Source organism: Calliphora vicina, chromosome 3 (assembly GCF_958450345.1).
Source record: "Calliphora vicina chromosome 3, idCalVici1.1, whole genome shotgun sequence".
NCBI lineage: Eukaryota > Metazoa > Arthropoda > Insecta > Diptera > Calliphoridae > Calliphora > Calliphora vicina.
In genome coordinates, this window is record NC_088782.1 from 19,214,409 (window position 1) to 19,231,612 (window position 17,204).

The following is a 17,204-nucleotide window of genomic DNA, read 5'->3' on the forward strand; positions in this document are numbered from 1 at the left end:
ATATCCTGAGCTTTCTCTATTTTCTTATTTTTCTATGGACTGTGTTTTTAACTTCTGACTTCTTTCTTTTTTTCTCCAAATTTTCTTCTTCTCTTTACATCAAGTTCCGGTGTTATCTAAAGGATATCTTAATGGATCCTATGCGTCACCGAGTGGAAATGTTCTTCTATAGTACACACCCTTTCAAATCTATCTATCTATCTCCTGTAAAAGTCGATGGATTTCAAAATGGGCATCAAACTCTATCGACGACAAGATTAGTGACAAAGTCTTGAAATTTATTTGCTATTAAAAACTTTGTTGATGAAAACGTCTTAAGTATAAGAACGACAAGATAAACTACAAATTCTTGAAATTTGTTTACTGAAAAAGTCGGTTGATATCAAGGTGGACGACAAAGTCTTAAGCCTGCCATTAAATTCTGTCGACTTGCAAGTCAGAGTCTAGAAATTTATTAGCTACTGTAACTCTTATTAGCTATTGTGATGCGCGGCCAACCAGCCAAATCGACATCGAAGCCAAATACCCATGGCGCTAAGGTAATCTTCTATATTTTGTGGGACCAAGAAGGTCTGGCCAGACCAACACAGGGAACCTATGCCGAACGCAACATATTTCTTTCAAGCAAGCTGCATTTTATTCCCACTTAAAAATATCACCGACCTTAAATTCAATTCGTTCATTCCAAAAGCCTTATAAAAAGCCCAACCTTGGAGACAAACCCCTAAGACTGGCAAGCGTGATTCCCGTTTCTTTGAAAAATCGTGAATGATGGTATCTCATCCTAGTTTGGAATATTTAGTACCCCTCAGTTCAATTGCAATGATAAATTTGACTGATTTTCAAGGAGAATTAACTCAACAACTGTGATAAATAGCTCACTGACGTTGAGTTCGATAAAATTTATCAACAATTACTATGACTTTTGTTGAATTTTCGAATTCCGTTACCCCGAATTCAAATTTCTTAAAAAGTGATAAACATCAGCATTTTCTTAAATCCAAATTACAAAACCCTTATATTGCCATATTAAAGTTTATAAAAAAATGTTATACATTTTCAAAATATTACTTAACATTTGTTTAGTTTACAAAACTAAAGTTTAAACTTGTGAAGCTAGAAATAGTTTCATTCCATTCGTTCCTCATTGTTCATACTAAAAGCTTAATAATTAGTAAAAATTCAAAATGATAAATTTACTTTTTTTAAATGCAATTTCTCTATAATTTTGTGTTTAATGCTTTTTTTCTACTATAGATCCCCAGATTAATACAATATTAGTTTTAACAATTTCAATTTGAAAATCAACAATTTCTTTTTTTTTTTTTGTTTTTTTGGAATTCTAAACAAAGTTTTTAACCATAATTTAAGCTCTTAAAATTTGTTTTAAAACTACTTATCAAAAATACGTTTTCTGTTTTTATTGTTTTTCTATTTATATTTTTGGTTGTGTTAAATATTAAATTTAATATTAGTTTTGTTTAAAGTTTGGAATGAAATTTTACATAATTGAAGGCTTAAACTACAGCTTAAATACATGATGCCTGCCATACGACCAAATGGATTTTTAGGACAAAATGGCGTTTCGGTTTTTTTAGTTTTATTAATTTGGCTTAAAAACTACTTAATAAATACAATTTTTTTTTAAATTACAACCAATTAGCTTTAGTTCATATATAATTATAATAATAATAAGGTTTAATTCATAAAATATTTTATAAAATTTATGGAATTTTTTAAATGTGTGTGGGTGTGTGTGTGAGAGTATCTGTGTCAATGTGTGTGGGGTGGTGAGAAAGAGTGTATTTAATCATTTTAATGCCTAAAATTTATTCATGTGATTTCATTACTTATTTTTTGTTGTTGTTGTTGTTGCATTTTAGCAATATTTCTCTTTTATTTTTTCAAAATATTTTTTCTCTTTAGCTTTTATTCTCTTGTTGTGTTGAAGATGAACAATTAAGAAATAAATCAATCAATGTCTTTCAATTACAATTCAAGCCAATAAGAAAATCTAACGACTCTAGTCATCTGGGTCTAACCCGATTAGTTCGGCTTGCAAACGGCCCTTAGTCTTACAGCATATTGTTAAGCAAAATACTCTGAGAGCGATACGAAATTGTGGTGACATTGTCGTCATTATGATTATTTTCCAAAATGAGTTTAACACACCAATCCAGACTACGCCAAAATTAATGAGAGTACTTTGTATAACATCACCGGTTACCAGTTCATACGTACGCAACGATATCCATGGTAACCATGACATCCAGAATGCAAACACTAATGCGAATGACATCATATGACTTGGATTCGATAAATTTTCAGCTAATGCAGTAGCATACTCTTTGTCATGTATGGGTTCACCCGATCTAATTTTACGCATCATAATGAAAATGTATGTGTAGTTGTGAACAATGGATATAACACTAGGACCTAAAACTAATATTGCTAAAGTTATGCTATACGCCGCCATATTGCCCCAATCCAGCATACAGATGTGCGCCACCGGATTCTTAATGGGTGCGGTGTAGCCCAGAATCGGTGGACTGCAAAGCAGGGCTGCTGAGATCCATGTAAAGGCCATCCAACATTGGCATCTACAAAGTTGCAGAAGAGAGTAACGGAGATAAATTATTAAAATGTTCGGCATTTAATTGGCCAATTTACCTGGTTTTCGTTTGTACCGTTTCGTAGCGCAAGGGCTTGCGTACCGCCAAATAACGATCAACCGATATCCACATAAATGTATACACTGACACCGCCCACAGTGTTACCTCTATGTAGCCGGTAAAACGGCACAGCAACTCCTCGTGCAGCCATTCTCCCGTTAAAGCTGGATATACTGAAAAGGGCACCACCAACAGACCACACAGCAAATCGGCTACAGCTAATGACAGCAAATAATAGTTGATAACTTCTGTGGGACCTATAGTCGGAAGTATAGTTTTGTTTTTTTGTAAGAAAAAATAAACACAATTATTATTTTTTAACTTAATAAGAATTTCATTTGTTTTAAATAACAAGCATTCATTTCCCTGTTCATCTACAAAGCATTTTATTTAATATTTTAATTTGTGTTTTTTGTTTTTTATAAAAAAAGCTGTTGTTTTTTTTTAGTTTTATTTTGTAAATTGATATTAAAAACTACTACGCATTTACCTTGTTTGTTCCTAGTTTAACAGTTCTATTCACTCTCATTCATTTTCATACAAATTATGTATTAATCTATATTTATCAGATTTGTTTTTAACCATTATATACATAGATAAATAATATTTTGTTGTTTTTTTCTTATTTTTATTTTTTTTGTTTTAATGGGATTTTATTTAAATATCGTTTAGTTTCTCGGTTATGAGTTGACTTACCTTTGAAGTTGGCATAAGTGGCGATTATTAGGAGATTTGAGAGTACAATGGCTACGCCTAGTATGGAGATGAGAACGGCTTTGGTAAGTGCCTCCACTTTGGAATTATCTTGCAGGTAATTCATTTCCTGCATTTTTGTAATATCTGTAAAGAATTGTTGTGTTTAATATTACAATAGTTGGAGAAATTTGTGTTTAACTAAATATACAGTGGTTGGTAATACAATGGAAACTTTTCCTAATATTGAATTATAGACTGATCTTCACACAAATTTAATTATTTTTTGAGGGAGACCTTGTATGGGGACTAGGCACAAATGCTGACCGACTTTCGCCATAATTTGTGTTTAACTAAATATACAGTGGTTGATAATACAATGGAAACTCTTCCTAATACTCAATTATAGACTGATCTTCACAAAAGTTTAATTATTTTTTGAGGCGGGCCTTGTATGGGGACTAAGTACAAATGTTGCCCGATTTTCGCAATATTTTACAGTATAATTTCCGAGTACTTAGAACTAACTTGTCCAAAACAGTATTCCGGGGGCAGATTTGTATGGGGGTTAGGTGAAATCATGGACCGATATTGCCCATTTTCAATATCAAAGGAACCTTATCAATAGAGAGTATTTGTGGAAAATTTAAGCTAGTTTGGAACCTATCGTGTTTTTAAGAGACAGACAGAAGGACAGACGGACGGACATAGCTACATAATCGTGTTAGAATCTATTGAGGACCCAGAATATACTATATACTAATGTGGGTCTGCGATAAATACTTTGATGTGTTACAAACGGAATGACAAAATCCTTTTGGCTTGTCTGCCGAAATAACCGAATTCTTTGGAGGAAATCGCACCCGTAACAATTAGACCGATGGTACATAACACTATCTACTATCTACTCTATCGGAACACCTTACGATGTTATAACATGACGAAAAAGGTTGACAACATAATTAAGCCTGGAAATTACTCTGCCGTTTCTAACTGGCTGATTCGATTGACATGTAATTTCGCAAGGGCGTAGTAGGGAGGAATATTCTGAATTAAATTTTGACGACGGTCCACTCAGACATCCAGGATATTCTTAATGTCCTTATTAAGGCTTATAAAAAGATGCTTGCGTGCGTAGGGTTAAAAGTCCGTGACTTTTAAATTTACCAGCCTCTTAACTGAAAGGGGAATACTGTTCCTGTCAACATGCATCTTTCAGTTGACTCCTGTCAACATTTTGAGCAAACTGCGTGATTTAGTTTGTGTTTGACAGCCATTGATAGCAGAAAAAGTGAAAAAACCAAGGCTAGGCTACAGGAACTCTCTGCACCATCAATTTCAATGGTAAAAAGTGGTTTACTGAATTTCGTACCAGCACGGAAGATGCCCAGTTGATGACTCTACATCCGAAACAATTGAAAAAAATTCACGATATGGTGTTGGCTGATCGGATATTTAAAGTGCCAGAGATTGTGGAAGCCATGGCTCAGTGTTTTTCATTTTGAATTAAAACATGGATATGAGAAAGCTTTCCGCAAAATGGGTGCCGTGTTTCCTCACAAACGCAATCGTGTGACAACTTCGCAGCAGTGTTTGGCGTTGTTCAACCGCAATATGAACGAGTTTTTGCTCCGGAGCAACCACAATACACCAGAGACCAAACAGCAGTCAAAACAGTGGGTTTCTCGATGTGAATCGGCGTCAAAGAAGGCCATGGTGGGTTTGTCAGCCAATAAAGTCATAGCGAAGGTTTTTAGAGGTGCAGACCCGGCCACAACCGAAACAATTGAACAAATTCACGGTATGGTGTTGGCCGATCGGAGATTGAAAGTGCGAGAGTTTGTGGCAGTCATAGGTAACTCACATAGCTCAGTGGTTTCAATTTTGAATGAACACTTGGGTATATGAAAGCTTCCCGCAAGATGGATGCCGCGTTTCCTCACAATCTTGTGACAACTTCGGAGGAATATGGACGAGTTTTTGCTCAGTTTTGTAACCGTACACGAAACGGAGCAACCAAATCCACCAGAGACTAAACAGCAGTCAAAACAGTGGGTTTCTCGTGGTGAATCGGTGCCGTTTTTTGGGATGCAGACCCGACCACACCCGAAACAATTGAAAAAAATTCTCGATTGAAAGTGCGAGAGTTTGTGGCAGTCATAGGTAACATGCCTCAGTGGTTTCAATTTTGAATGAACACTTGGGTATATGAAAGCTTTCCGCAAGATGGGTGCCGCATTTGTCCATAATTGATTGCGCTCGTGCAATCGTATGACAAATTCTCAGGATTATTTGCTGTTGTACAACCGGGGGTGAATCGGTTATTGAATGGAAGATAAAAATCGCTCAGGCGAAGAATTGGAGTTATTACTCCATGAAGATTGTTGTAAAACTCAATAAGAGCTTGCAAAATCATTGGGAGCTACTCAAGCAGGAATTTCAAAATGTTTGTGAGCAGCAGGATTCATACAAAAGCAGGGAAATTGGATACCATACGAATCGATTAGAAGCCCAGAGACCTTGAAAGACGATTTTGCATGTCTGAAATGGTACTTTTGCACTCCGAAGCGTAAGAGATCGTGTGTGAAGCCCGGCCAACCAACCGAATCGACACCAAAACTAAATATCCATGGCGCTAAGGTAATTCTCTGTATTTGGTGAGAGCAAAAGGGTCATATATATTATGAGATGCTGATCAGACCATCACAGGGAACCTGTACCGAACGCAACTGATTCGTTTGAAGTGAATATTGGCCGAATAAATTTATATTGGGCAAATGTTTCAAAATAAAAGCTAAAAATGTTGAAAAAATTCGCAATTTTATGCTAATTGTTCTGAAATTCCAAAGCTGGGATTCCAAAACCCGAAAAAGTTTTAGAGACTATGATGAATTCTTAATCAATGTGGACTTTATGGGCAACATTTTATTTCCACCTTTAGATTTCTGTCAAAAAGTATACCAACGTAAAACATTTCATTGCGATAAGTTAACGAATAAACATTTTATTGAATATTTTATATTTATCAGTTCTTCCATTTCATAATTTTTGTCTTAATATGCTGTGTTTTTAAAATATCGGAGACAATTTTTTATTTAGCTTATTTGTTCTAAAATCCCAAAGCAGTGAATCTTTGGCTTGACATGTAATACTTTTATCAGACTCGGCTGGAAATTCAAAAATCCTAAAATTTAAATGTTCGCGATTTTGTTTGTATTATTTTGTTTAAATAATGAGATGATTTTTCCTAAAAATGTTTTAGTTTTTATCAATAGTAGTAGATAACTTCATTGCGATATGTTGAATAACAAAATTATTACTTTCATATATAAATAACACATCAAATACCACCCACCTCTACTTATATCCATCATCTCAGATTCAGTAAGATAATGCTACGAACATCAAAATTAAATTGAAATTAGATTTATTCCACGAAAAAAGCGTTTTATAAAAGCTACATGATTAAATCTGACAAAATAGAGCTACTCAAGGGATTGAATTTACAATCAACTATATTTAATTATGCAAGCAATCATATATTTTTTCCATGAAGTTCAACTTGAGGGTTTATCAGTTTCAATTTGCTATATTTAGAATATATAGTGAAGGATACAACCAAAATAACCTTTACCTTAAGACAAGCGCAACAAAAATAAATATTCATTCATTTGTATGTATGTAATTACACACACAAATTTCAATAAACCAATCTCAACTAAACAAACTTGGCATACAATGTATTCTAGCCATATTCTAACAGACAGTTACATGGGTTTTTTTTTATTTGTTTGCTTTTTTTTAAGTTTTGGTCGTAACACCCACCTCTCAAAATGCAGAACAGAAAAATGTAAAGAGTGGGGGGTGGGGTCCTTAATAAAGGAAATTGTTAAATACCAAATGCTAAGAAATGCATAAATTTTCACACAAAATACCAAACAAGCAGTCAGAATTTTTTTTTAATTTTAAATATAGTACTTGAATGTTACATGCAAGTAAATATACATAGATAGTTACTACGTATTACATACAAGAGTGGATTTGTGAAACAACCTTTACATACTGTCTACAATATTGTGTTTTTACACTCGAGCAAAATGAAGAGTGGAATTTTAGAAATTCAATACAAATTCGTTTTGATAATGTATATGGGGGATTTCATGTCAAGTGAACCAACTTTTGAAATCGATGTTCCGATCGGATTGAATAGTAATTCAGAAACAATTTTTCAACAAGATCGGTCAAGAACTCACTGAGTAAGAGGAGGTAAAAATTTGACATTTTGACCAAACAGAAGTTTTTTCTCATCCATGTTATTTATTACCTATTGTGTCCCAAATAGTTTAGATTCCTATTTCTTCAATATTTTGAAAAAAAATTTAAAAAAAATGAAAAATGTTTGACTTTTTTTTCAAAATAGACCCTTCTTTCTTAAAAGAAGGCTTAGGTCTTTTCCTTTAAGAGCATTGCTGAATACCATGCGAGTGGGACAAATTTCAATTGTTTCTTGGCTTTACCATTTGATACTTTCACGAACCTTATTCAAACCTAGACAGAGTTTCAAATTAGAATTAAATTTAAGGTTTAGGAAAAAAAAAACGATTGATAAAAGACATTTACTAAACTTGATATCAAATGTTATTGGGTGTATGACTTAAAAAATGCGATATTTTTTTAAATTTTTAGCTATTATTTTCAAAAATTTTTATTAAAATATAAATTTATTCAAACTATTGGCCATTGTTAGCTATAACCTTTTCCGATCTTTCTGGCAACATATGGATTTCGAGCCAAAAGAACTGCTCATCATTAACGAATCTAGCCAATGTCCAAAATGAAGCGTATCACAGAGAGAGAGAAACAAATAGTAGTCGGACGGGGCTCGATCTGGACTATAAAGCGGGTGAGGCAAAACTTCCCAACCACCTCATTTTAAATAGTTTTTAACAGGTATTGCAACATGTGGCCGAGCCTTGTCATGAAGGAATATTACGGTTTCTCACATACGATCTTTTACGCTTCGGGTTATTGTAATAGATCCATTTTCCATCACAAGTAATGATTCAGTGCATTAATTATTTTCTTTTATAGCGTTCAAGTATGAATTCGTATGGTACCTAATGTCCATTCTTTTGTATGAATCCTGCTGCTCGCAAACGTTTTGAGTTTGACAACAATCTTCATGAAGTAATCTCTCCAATGCTTCAATAATCTCTCCGTCTTCAAATTTTTTTTGGCTGTCCTGGTCGATTTTTGTCTTCCGTGTCAAAATCACCACTTCTGAACTGAGCAGACCATATCTCGCGTGTTGGTTGTTTACAGATCTAGTCGATAGAATGCTGGACTATTAATCTCAGGATTGCGGGTTCGATTCCCGCAGATACTCTAGTTTGAGTTTTTGCTATAAGTGGCGATCAATGCTACAAAGAATCCATTTCCACAAAAAACCTAATATCCTAATTTTTTTACGAAATTATTGGATTTGAAATTAATACATATGTATGTATTTCAGTATGTGACAAATCGAAAGTTAAACTTTTATATTGTGATGATGGTTGATAAAAAACAAATTAATGAATCTCTAGGACAAGCACATAAAAAGTGTTAAACGTACTATTACTTTTAACATGATCTTGTTAGCGTGATGTTTTATACATATGTAATTATTCGTACAATTAGCCAACCAACAACTTAAAGCTGTTTTACAAATTTTGTTGCAACTTCTGCCACCCAAATAAGCTAAATTCAATAAATGAAAGTTTTATTACACCATTTCCAATTGTATTTCAGAAGTTTCTAATCAGAAATTTTCAATTGAGTTTCAGAAATTATGAATTTTATTTCAGAAACTTTCAATTGTATTTCAGACGTTTCTAGTTTTTTCTTCTAGGACCAGCACTCAGGGGATGACACCACACCTACTTATGGAAAGCATTGTGTTGGAACTAGGAAAATATGTTATGAGAGGGAGGAAAGAGGGAGTAGTGTGGACATTCGATTTCAACTTTTCTATATTGAAAGTGACAGGTCTGAAGTCTTTCAGTGTGAAGTTTCTTCCACATACGAACAGTACGGCTAAAGAACGAATTTTCCCTGTAGTGGGTTGTGCGGTCCACTGGCCACATGTGTTCTTGACGAAAAACGTGTATTACGTAAAAATCTTCGGGTGTCAGGAACAAGTTCCCTAATTTCATCAGAACGCATTCGATTGTAGTATCGATAGAACTGTGAAACGCAGCCCACATTGCGTCGGTGCTCCAGCGAATCAATAGGGTTGGATACCCTACTGTCACCAATAATCACCTTCGCTCTCTCCTGTACGCGTTCGAGAAGCTCCAAAATAGACTTTGAAGCACCAGCCCATACATGGGAGTTTTATTGCATTTTCTTTCGGATATATAAGTGGTGTAAAAATAGTGAGGAGATCAGATGGAGTGAAGTAATTCATATACCGTTTTAGAAATCATAGACAATTGAGAATGTGTTTAGACCAGCGGACAGTACATTGTATTCTCATGCCCAGAACATCAAGAGCGTCTGATTCCACAATATTTACATCACCCATAAATAGAAATGAAGCGACATGATTTGTTGTTCGTTTTTGTGTCAACATGCAACACTGAGTCTTGCGAGCGTTGAAAGCGACTCTATTCGCACCATCCCATTCAGGGAATCACTCATGTTTTGTCCAAATCCTTATGAAAAATAGGGAATAGCGTAGGAGAAAGAACGGAGCTTGCGGTACCCTTGAATTTATCTTGAACTCGTTGTTTTTTTGCTTTGAAAACGTAGAATTTTGTATCAAAGTCATATGCGGGAAGTTTTGCTTAAATTGAAAAAAACCGCAGAAGCACACCGATTGTTGACGTGAAAATTGTTATGGTGAAAATGTTCCATCGATTTCAACGTGCACTTCAGAAGTGCTGATTTTGACATGGAAGACAAGGATCTCCCAGACCAGTTAAAAAAGTTTGAAGACCAAGAATTAGATGCATTATTCCATGAAGATTGTTGTCAAACCCAACAAGAGCTTGCAAAATCATTGGGAGCTACACAAGCAGCAATTTCAAAATGTTTGCGAGCAGCAGGATTCATCCAAAAGTAGGGAAATTGGTTACCATACGAATTGAAAGACCTTGAAAGACGATTTTAAATATCTTGAACGCTATAAAAGAAAATAATTTTTGCACCAAATCATTACTTTCGATAAAAAATAGATCCATTACAATAACCCGAAGCATAAGAGATCGTATGTGAAGCCCGGAAAACCAGCCGAATCGTCCAAAATGTTCCTAACCAAAATGTTCCTAACTATTATGTGCTACTGAAATATGGCCAAACCATCACAGGGTACCTGCAATGAACAAAACTGATTCGGTTGAAGCGAGCCTTGGCCGAAAAACGTTAAATGAAATATTCCATCATGACAACACTCGGTCACAATACCTGTTAAAAACTATTTAGAACTAGTTGACCGCCCGGTAGCATTTACTTATGTTAGTTCTTCAAGTTTCTCCAACCCACATACACCTGCGTGTTCTTATTTATTTGAAATAAAATATCTAAATTTGTACTGCATACTTTAGGGAGCTTCTTTTATTACAGTTGACTGGACTCAACTGTAATATTTTTGAATTTTTTTTTTATTTACAAACCATCTCCTGAAAATTTCGAATTGAATAAAAAAAAAATCAGCCAAATCGCGGTTCTCACGTGATGCCATTACATACAAGGACCATTTCATTTTTATATATATAGATGAAGTGGTTGGGAAGTTTTGTCTCACCCGCGTTATAGTCCAGACCTTGGCCCGTCCGACTATTATTTGTTTCGTTCGATAATGAACGCCCTCTTTGGGACACGCTTCACTTTGGAACAGAATATCCGATATTGGCTTGATTCATTCTTGACCTCAACAGATGAGCAGTTCTTTTGACTCGGTATCCATAAATTGTCAGAAAGATGGGAAAAGGTCATTGCTAACAATGGCCAATGCTTTGATTAAATTTATATTGTACAAATGTTTCAAAATAAAAGCTAAAAATTTAAAAAAAATAAGGCATTTTTATGTCATACACCCAATAATTTGAAATTTCTGGGAATAATTGGGAATTTCTGAAATATAATTAGAAAATTTCGGAAATACATTTGGAAATGGTGTGGACTAGAAGTATTTTGTGCATGATGGTTAATTAAGAGAAGGGAAAAACAACAAAAAAAAAGTTACCACTTACCGTACATCCGGTCATGACGCTTTGGAAAAATTTATTGTTGTTTCATATGGACGCCAAAGAAAAACACAGAAAACCAGCAGACAATCCAAAGGAACGAGAAACAACAAAAAAAAGTGAACGGAAAAAAATCAAGCGGGAATTGCAATTGAGTTCTTTAAACACTTTCTGGTAGATGTCGAGAAATTCTTCTGCAAACAAACAAGTGTACAAGGAAATGTTGAATGTGGTAAGTTCAATTGTAGTTGCAGCAGTTGTAGTTGCTGTTGTTGCAGGTGTTGCAATGTATGTTTGTTTGTTTGTTTGTTTGTTTGTTGTTGGAGTTTTAGTACATTTTTCGTATACCAATATGTCCTTAAGGTGTTGGAAAGAAAAATCCTTTTATTTTCAACGTTTTTACTTTCTGTGTGAGCTGGACTGCAACACGCGAAGGTCGCTGCTAATGGTTGGGTGTATGTTTTAGGTGTTGGGTGTTGGGGGGTTATTTAGACAAACAGATAGCTGACTTGTAATTGCTGTTGTTGTTGTTTTAAGGGTTATTCAAGAGTTTTGTAGGTTCTTTGTTTTTGTAATTTTTTGGTTTTTAGCCAAAAAAAAAGAAAGAAAGAAATAGAAAAAAAGCCAGAGCAATAATTACATGTCTAGTTAAAGTTGGCTGCCTGTATGCAAGTGTTTGTATTATAAGTGTTGCAAACAAACATTTGTTAAGTTTAAGGTCAAAGGTAAAACTTGAACTAACTGTCTGTCTGTTTGTTTGGTGTGTGTGATTGAGTCTTAATATGTGGAAAGTGTTGGTTTTAAATTTTAAAAAAACTTTCTTTATTTGATTTGCCTTCAAGCTCTGTTTATATTGTTGTTGTTGATTTTGTTTTGGTTATTTTAGAAATTCACAACACTTTTTTTGTAATTAATAAAATTTTTTAATATCACTACTTTTTTTAAATATTTTATTAAATTGAAATCAAGTAAATTTAGTTTTTATTATATTTGTTTTATTAAATATGGAAGATTTTATTGATTAATTAAAAATCTACTTGAATTTAAGAGTTAATTTTTTTAAATATGCACTTTTGTTTAATTAAAGATTTTTATTTATTTAATTCTTTTTTATATAATTAACACAGCTTTGAATTTGTTTTTTTTTTAATTTAATTGTTTTAGTGTTTTTCTATAATCTGAGTATTGATTAATAATTAATAAGATTGAAGCTGTTGAATAAGTTGTAGGGAAATCTGCAAGAAATATAAGAGAAATATTCAATTAAAAGCAATTAACAAACAACTTGTTAAAAGATTTCATTTATTTTATCACTTCCTGAAAAGTAGTTACAGCACTCATTATCATTCTTATATTCATGCTCAATTGAAATTTAATTCAGTTAAGTATCAGTTAAGCTTGTGTGATTAAACGCCATCTAATTTCCAAACTTCTAACACTCGTATTGGTAATAAAAATCTTTATTAAATAACAACATCCCACCCCCATCTTCCCCCATTCCTCCCTCTTTTACTAGAGCGTAAAAACTAAATTTTGTGAATTAATTCTAAAGCTTGTTGTTTGTGTGTTTTTATTGCAAATTAATTAAATATTATGTCAAACATAAGACCCATAATAAAATCTGATACCTGAATATTAAACCATTTTCCATAAAATACAACAACAAATTGTGCCAGGGTAAATACGAGTGTGACGTAGGACGAAAGGAAGGAGGAAAGAGCTTTAATTACATGATGGTCGTTCACTTACAATATTTAATAATGAAAAAGAAATAACAAGTTTGATATGAAACTATTGATAAAATGTCGTCGAAGGTGTTTTTAGATATTAGGATGATGCAAAAAAGGGCAAAAAAAACAATGGTTTCAACTCAAAGGGAAATATATCGTCACCTTAAATGCAAACGGACGTAACTACACAAAAATTTAAAATCATTGATTATGATTATGGTTCATTTTGTCAAACTATGACCCCTAGACCCCTGCGATCAAATGACAACTTTATTAAAGAAATTCAAATGGACTTTGTGACTACAAAATTTTGAATGGGATGACAAAAAATTTGGCTGTTTCCTTCCACCGTAATTTTTCTTTAGCAACTAACTTTCCATTGCTGGAACCGAAAAATTTTATCTGTACAGCAGAATCATTCGTTAGGCAACAAATTCGGTTGGCACTACGACTCGGTTTTTTCTTTGTAAGATAAAACGACGAAACGTTAAACGTTAGACAAATATTATATGGAAAATATTCGAGATTCAATTCCAGTATTTTTCTTCCAAAATGTTTACGTTTTAAAGCGTAAAATATCGTAAAATAACCATATACGGACACCACTACGTGATAAAAGACCGACAAAAAAAAGACCCGTGTCTCCCAGTTTTGCTCAAAGTCATTTACTTTTTCTTATGGGCCCCCAAAGATTAGGGGCCTCGGTGTAATTTTTGCAAAAATGTGATAATTTTCTCAGGCTCATATCTCGCAACCGGTTCGGAATTTTGATTTACTCTCTAAGGCAAAGTTGTAGCATAAAGCATAAAGAACAAAAATTGTGAACATATAAAATCAAAAAAACTTCATCTTCAATTTCAAAATCGCAAAAAAATTTAAAAAGTTCGAAATAATTTTTTATAGCTGCCTAAAAGTATGCTTTAGTTTATAATAATTCAATAGTTTATGGCCCAAAACATTCCTTTAGTTTTTTCTTACTAACTTCATAAGTTGGGCTTCTCTAGCAGCAGCGAGTATGCAAGGCCATGGCTCGCAATGACACGCCGCACAGAGGGATGGCAAAAATTATAAGGAGTGGTCGTAGAGCGCTGAAATTTGGCACCGAGAATTATATGGACCAAACTAAGAAAAAATAAAATTTTATCAAAATCGACCACGCCCAACGCCCACTGCCCATACATTTCAAATCGATTTTTTCGCATAAAATTTTTCCTATCCAAGTAAAAGTCTAGAAATTTGGTACATATATTTTTTGAAACAAAAAAAGAACGCATGCCGAGTTTCAATAAAATCGTTCACGACCACCGCCCACGAAACCCATACATAGATAAGAATTTTTATGATATTTCGTTTATTATTCGACAAAAAATTTTAAATTTTCATCCTGTTCCGAAAACAATTTTTTTTAATCGAAACAAGACACTGCCAACTTTCATTTTATAAAAAAAAACAGCTTGGGGGAAAGTGGGACTACATTTTTTCCCCATGGAAAATCAAAAATAAAAAAATTTTTAGAGGCTTATAGATTTGGGCATATCTTCTTAACGGTTTATGATATCCCATATTTTTTTTTTAATTATGGAGAAATGTTTTATTTTTCAAATATGTTAAAGGTAAATGGTATTATTAGGAAAATTTAGCTGAATGAGTTTCTGAAACATTTTTTGTTCGGAACAATTTTTTTTTTATATGTAGTTTGAGTCTCTCTCTAAAATAGAACGTCAAACTACATATAAAAAAAATTGTTCCGAACAAAAAATGTTTCAGAAAGTCATGGGTGAATTCAGCTTAATTGCCTGAAAATATAAGTAAATTTTTGCTTAACACCCTTGCATGGATTTTACTTAATTTTTTTAAAAATAATATAAAATTTGTCTTAAAACTATAAGTGTACATTTCATCTTTGAACATTTCTCTACAAAACTGCATCATTTGATTTTTGAAATTGTTTCAAACACTCAATTTCAAAAATCAAATCAAAAGTAGACTTTTTGACACCAAAATCCTTCTGTGCGCCGTGTAAAATTGAAAAGATTTTGACATGCGCCTAGAAGTCCTTGTGTCTGCATAATAAGGCATTTAAGAAGGCCTCTTTACTGCTTATTTTTCATGCTGGGGGGATACCCAAAGCTAAAACTCTATTTGTGTTGGTGGGCTACATATAATTTGTATTAATAGAATATTTGTTTTTGCCTATTTTATTACGTTGTTTGGATTAAATTAATATCAAATCTGAAAAACTAGTTTACAGAAGTAAATTGAGGGGAAAAAAATGAAACAACGCTTCAATGATTTTTTTAAGTTCGAAATATATTAAACAATCCAAATATTTCTTTCAGTGGTCATGAAAAAATAGCAATACAGCCGCTTAGCATGTGCCTTCGTCGCTGTCTCAGTAACGAAAGAGAATAGGAATATGTATGTATGTGGATAGCTTGCACAATTGTGCTATGAAATTGGGCATCAATGATTTAAACTTTAATTTTGAGTTGGGAATATCGACTATTATTTTTGGGGCCATCTTAATATATCCGTGTTTTCTTTTAGGGGTGGAGTGAACAAAAACTTGAAAATGATTTCTTGTCTTTACACGGTGATGTTTGCCTCCTTTGTTTGAACTTACTCACTTACTGACTTTGGTATAAAAATAAGTTTTTCGTTGGATTTGGGACATTTTTGAAATTTCATTTATTCTTGTGGCAAAAAAAAAAGAGTTGAAGTTCTTTTTATCATAAAATCTATAAAAACGTAAAATCTTTAAAAACGTTCTGTGCCGAATCTTATATACCCTTCATCAAATACATTTTAATAAATATTGAAAACAAATCTGTTAACAAAATAAATTTTAGGAAAAAAAATTTGTTGGTGAAAAAATTTTTTGATGAAAAAAATTATGGTGAAAAAATATTTTGGTGAAAAAAAAATTGTAGTGAAAACAAATTCTAGTGATTTTTTTTTTAAATCCATGTATTCGTGGTTATAATACATTTGTGGGCCAATTTTCTCGATTTTATAAAAAATTTTGGTGGAAAAATTGAGGTAGTCGTATTTTTTTGCTTATATTTTAGCCATCAGTGGGCCGATTTTCTCGATTTTAAATATGCTACCGAACCAGGACTATTCCTGGACTATTCCTATTGATGTATCAATCATGTTTAAAAGTTATTTGGGGAACTTCGAAAATTGATTTCAACATATAAACGGACATAGCTATATCGACTCCGCTATCCATAACGAGCCAGAATTTAAATATTGGGTGTATGACTTAAAAATGCTGGATTTTTTTCAAGCATTTGTTTAATATAAATTTAGTCAAAGTATTGGCCCTTGTTAGCTATGACCTTTTCCCATCATTCTGGAAACATATGGATTCCGCGCCAAAAGAACTGCTCATCAAGGTCAAGAACTAATCAAAACAATATCGGATACTCTGTTCTGAAATGAAGCGTATCCCAGAGAGAGCTTTCTGAATCGATCGAAGTAGTAGTAGGACGGGACAAGGACTGGACTGTAAGGCGGGTGAGGAAAAAGTTTAGAACCACTTTTTTCTAAATAGTTGCGTTCGGTACAGATTTCCTGTGATGGTCTGGCCAGATTTAGGATAGGACCCTTTTAGTCTCACTAAATACAGAGAATTACCTTAGCGCCATTTGATTCGGCTGGTTGGCCGGGCTTCACATACGATCTCTTACGCTTCGGGTTATCGTAATGAATCCACTTTTCATCGCAATGATTTGGTTCAAAAATGATTTTTCTCTCAATGCACACTGGCCAGAGATCCCATTTTTTGGCCATAATTAGAGCAGTGGATGTATGAAATAAATAAATATCAGATATAAGGTATACATTGCAATGTTACAAAATTTCCCTGCTTTTGGATG

At 33.4% G+C, this 17,204-nt stretch overlaps 1 protein-coding gene across 1 annotated transcript; it reads right to left on the reverse strand.

The window, feature by feature from the left end:
• Window positions 1-1,887: 1,887 nt before the first annotated feature.
• Window positions 1,888-11,731, reverse strand: DopEcR (G-protein coupled receptor DopEcR). Its single transcript, XM_065504434.1, has 4 exons — window positions 11,600-11,731; window positions 3,369-3,512; window positions 2,671-2,929; window positions 1,888-2,600 (listed from the first exon to the last, which is right to left on the reverse strand). Exons 1-4 carry the CDS (start codon window positions 11,604-11,606, stop codon window positions 2,024-2,026), a joined length of 987 nt encoding a protein of 328 aa, XP_065360506.1. The 5' UTR covers window positions 11,607-11,731; the 3' UTR covers window positions 1,888-2,023.
• Between the last annotated feature and the right edge of the window lie 5,473 nt (window positions 11,732-17,204).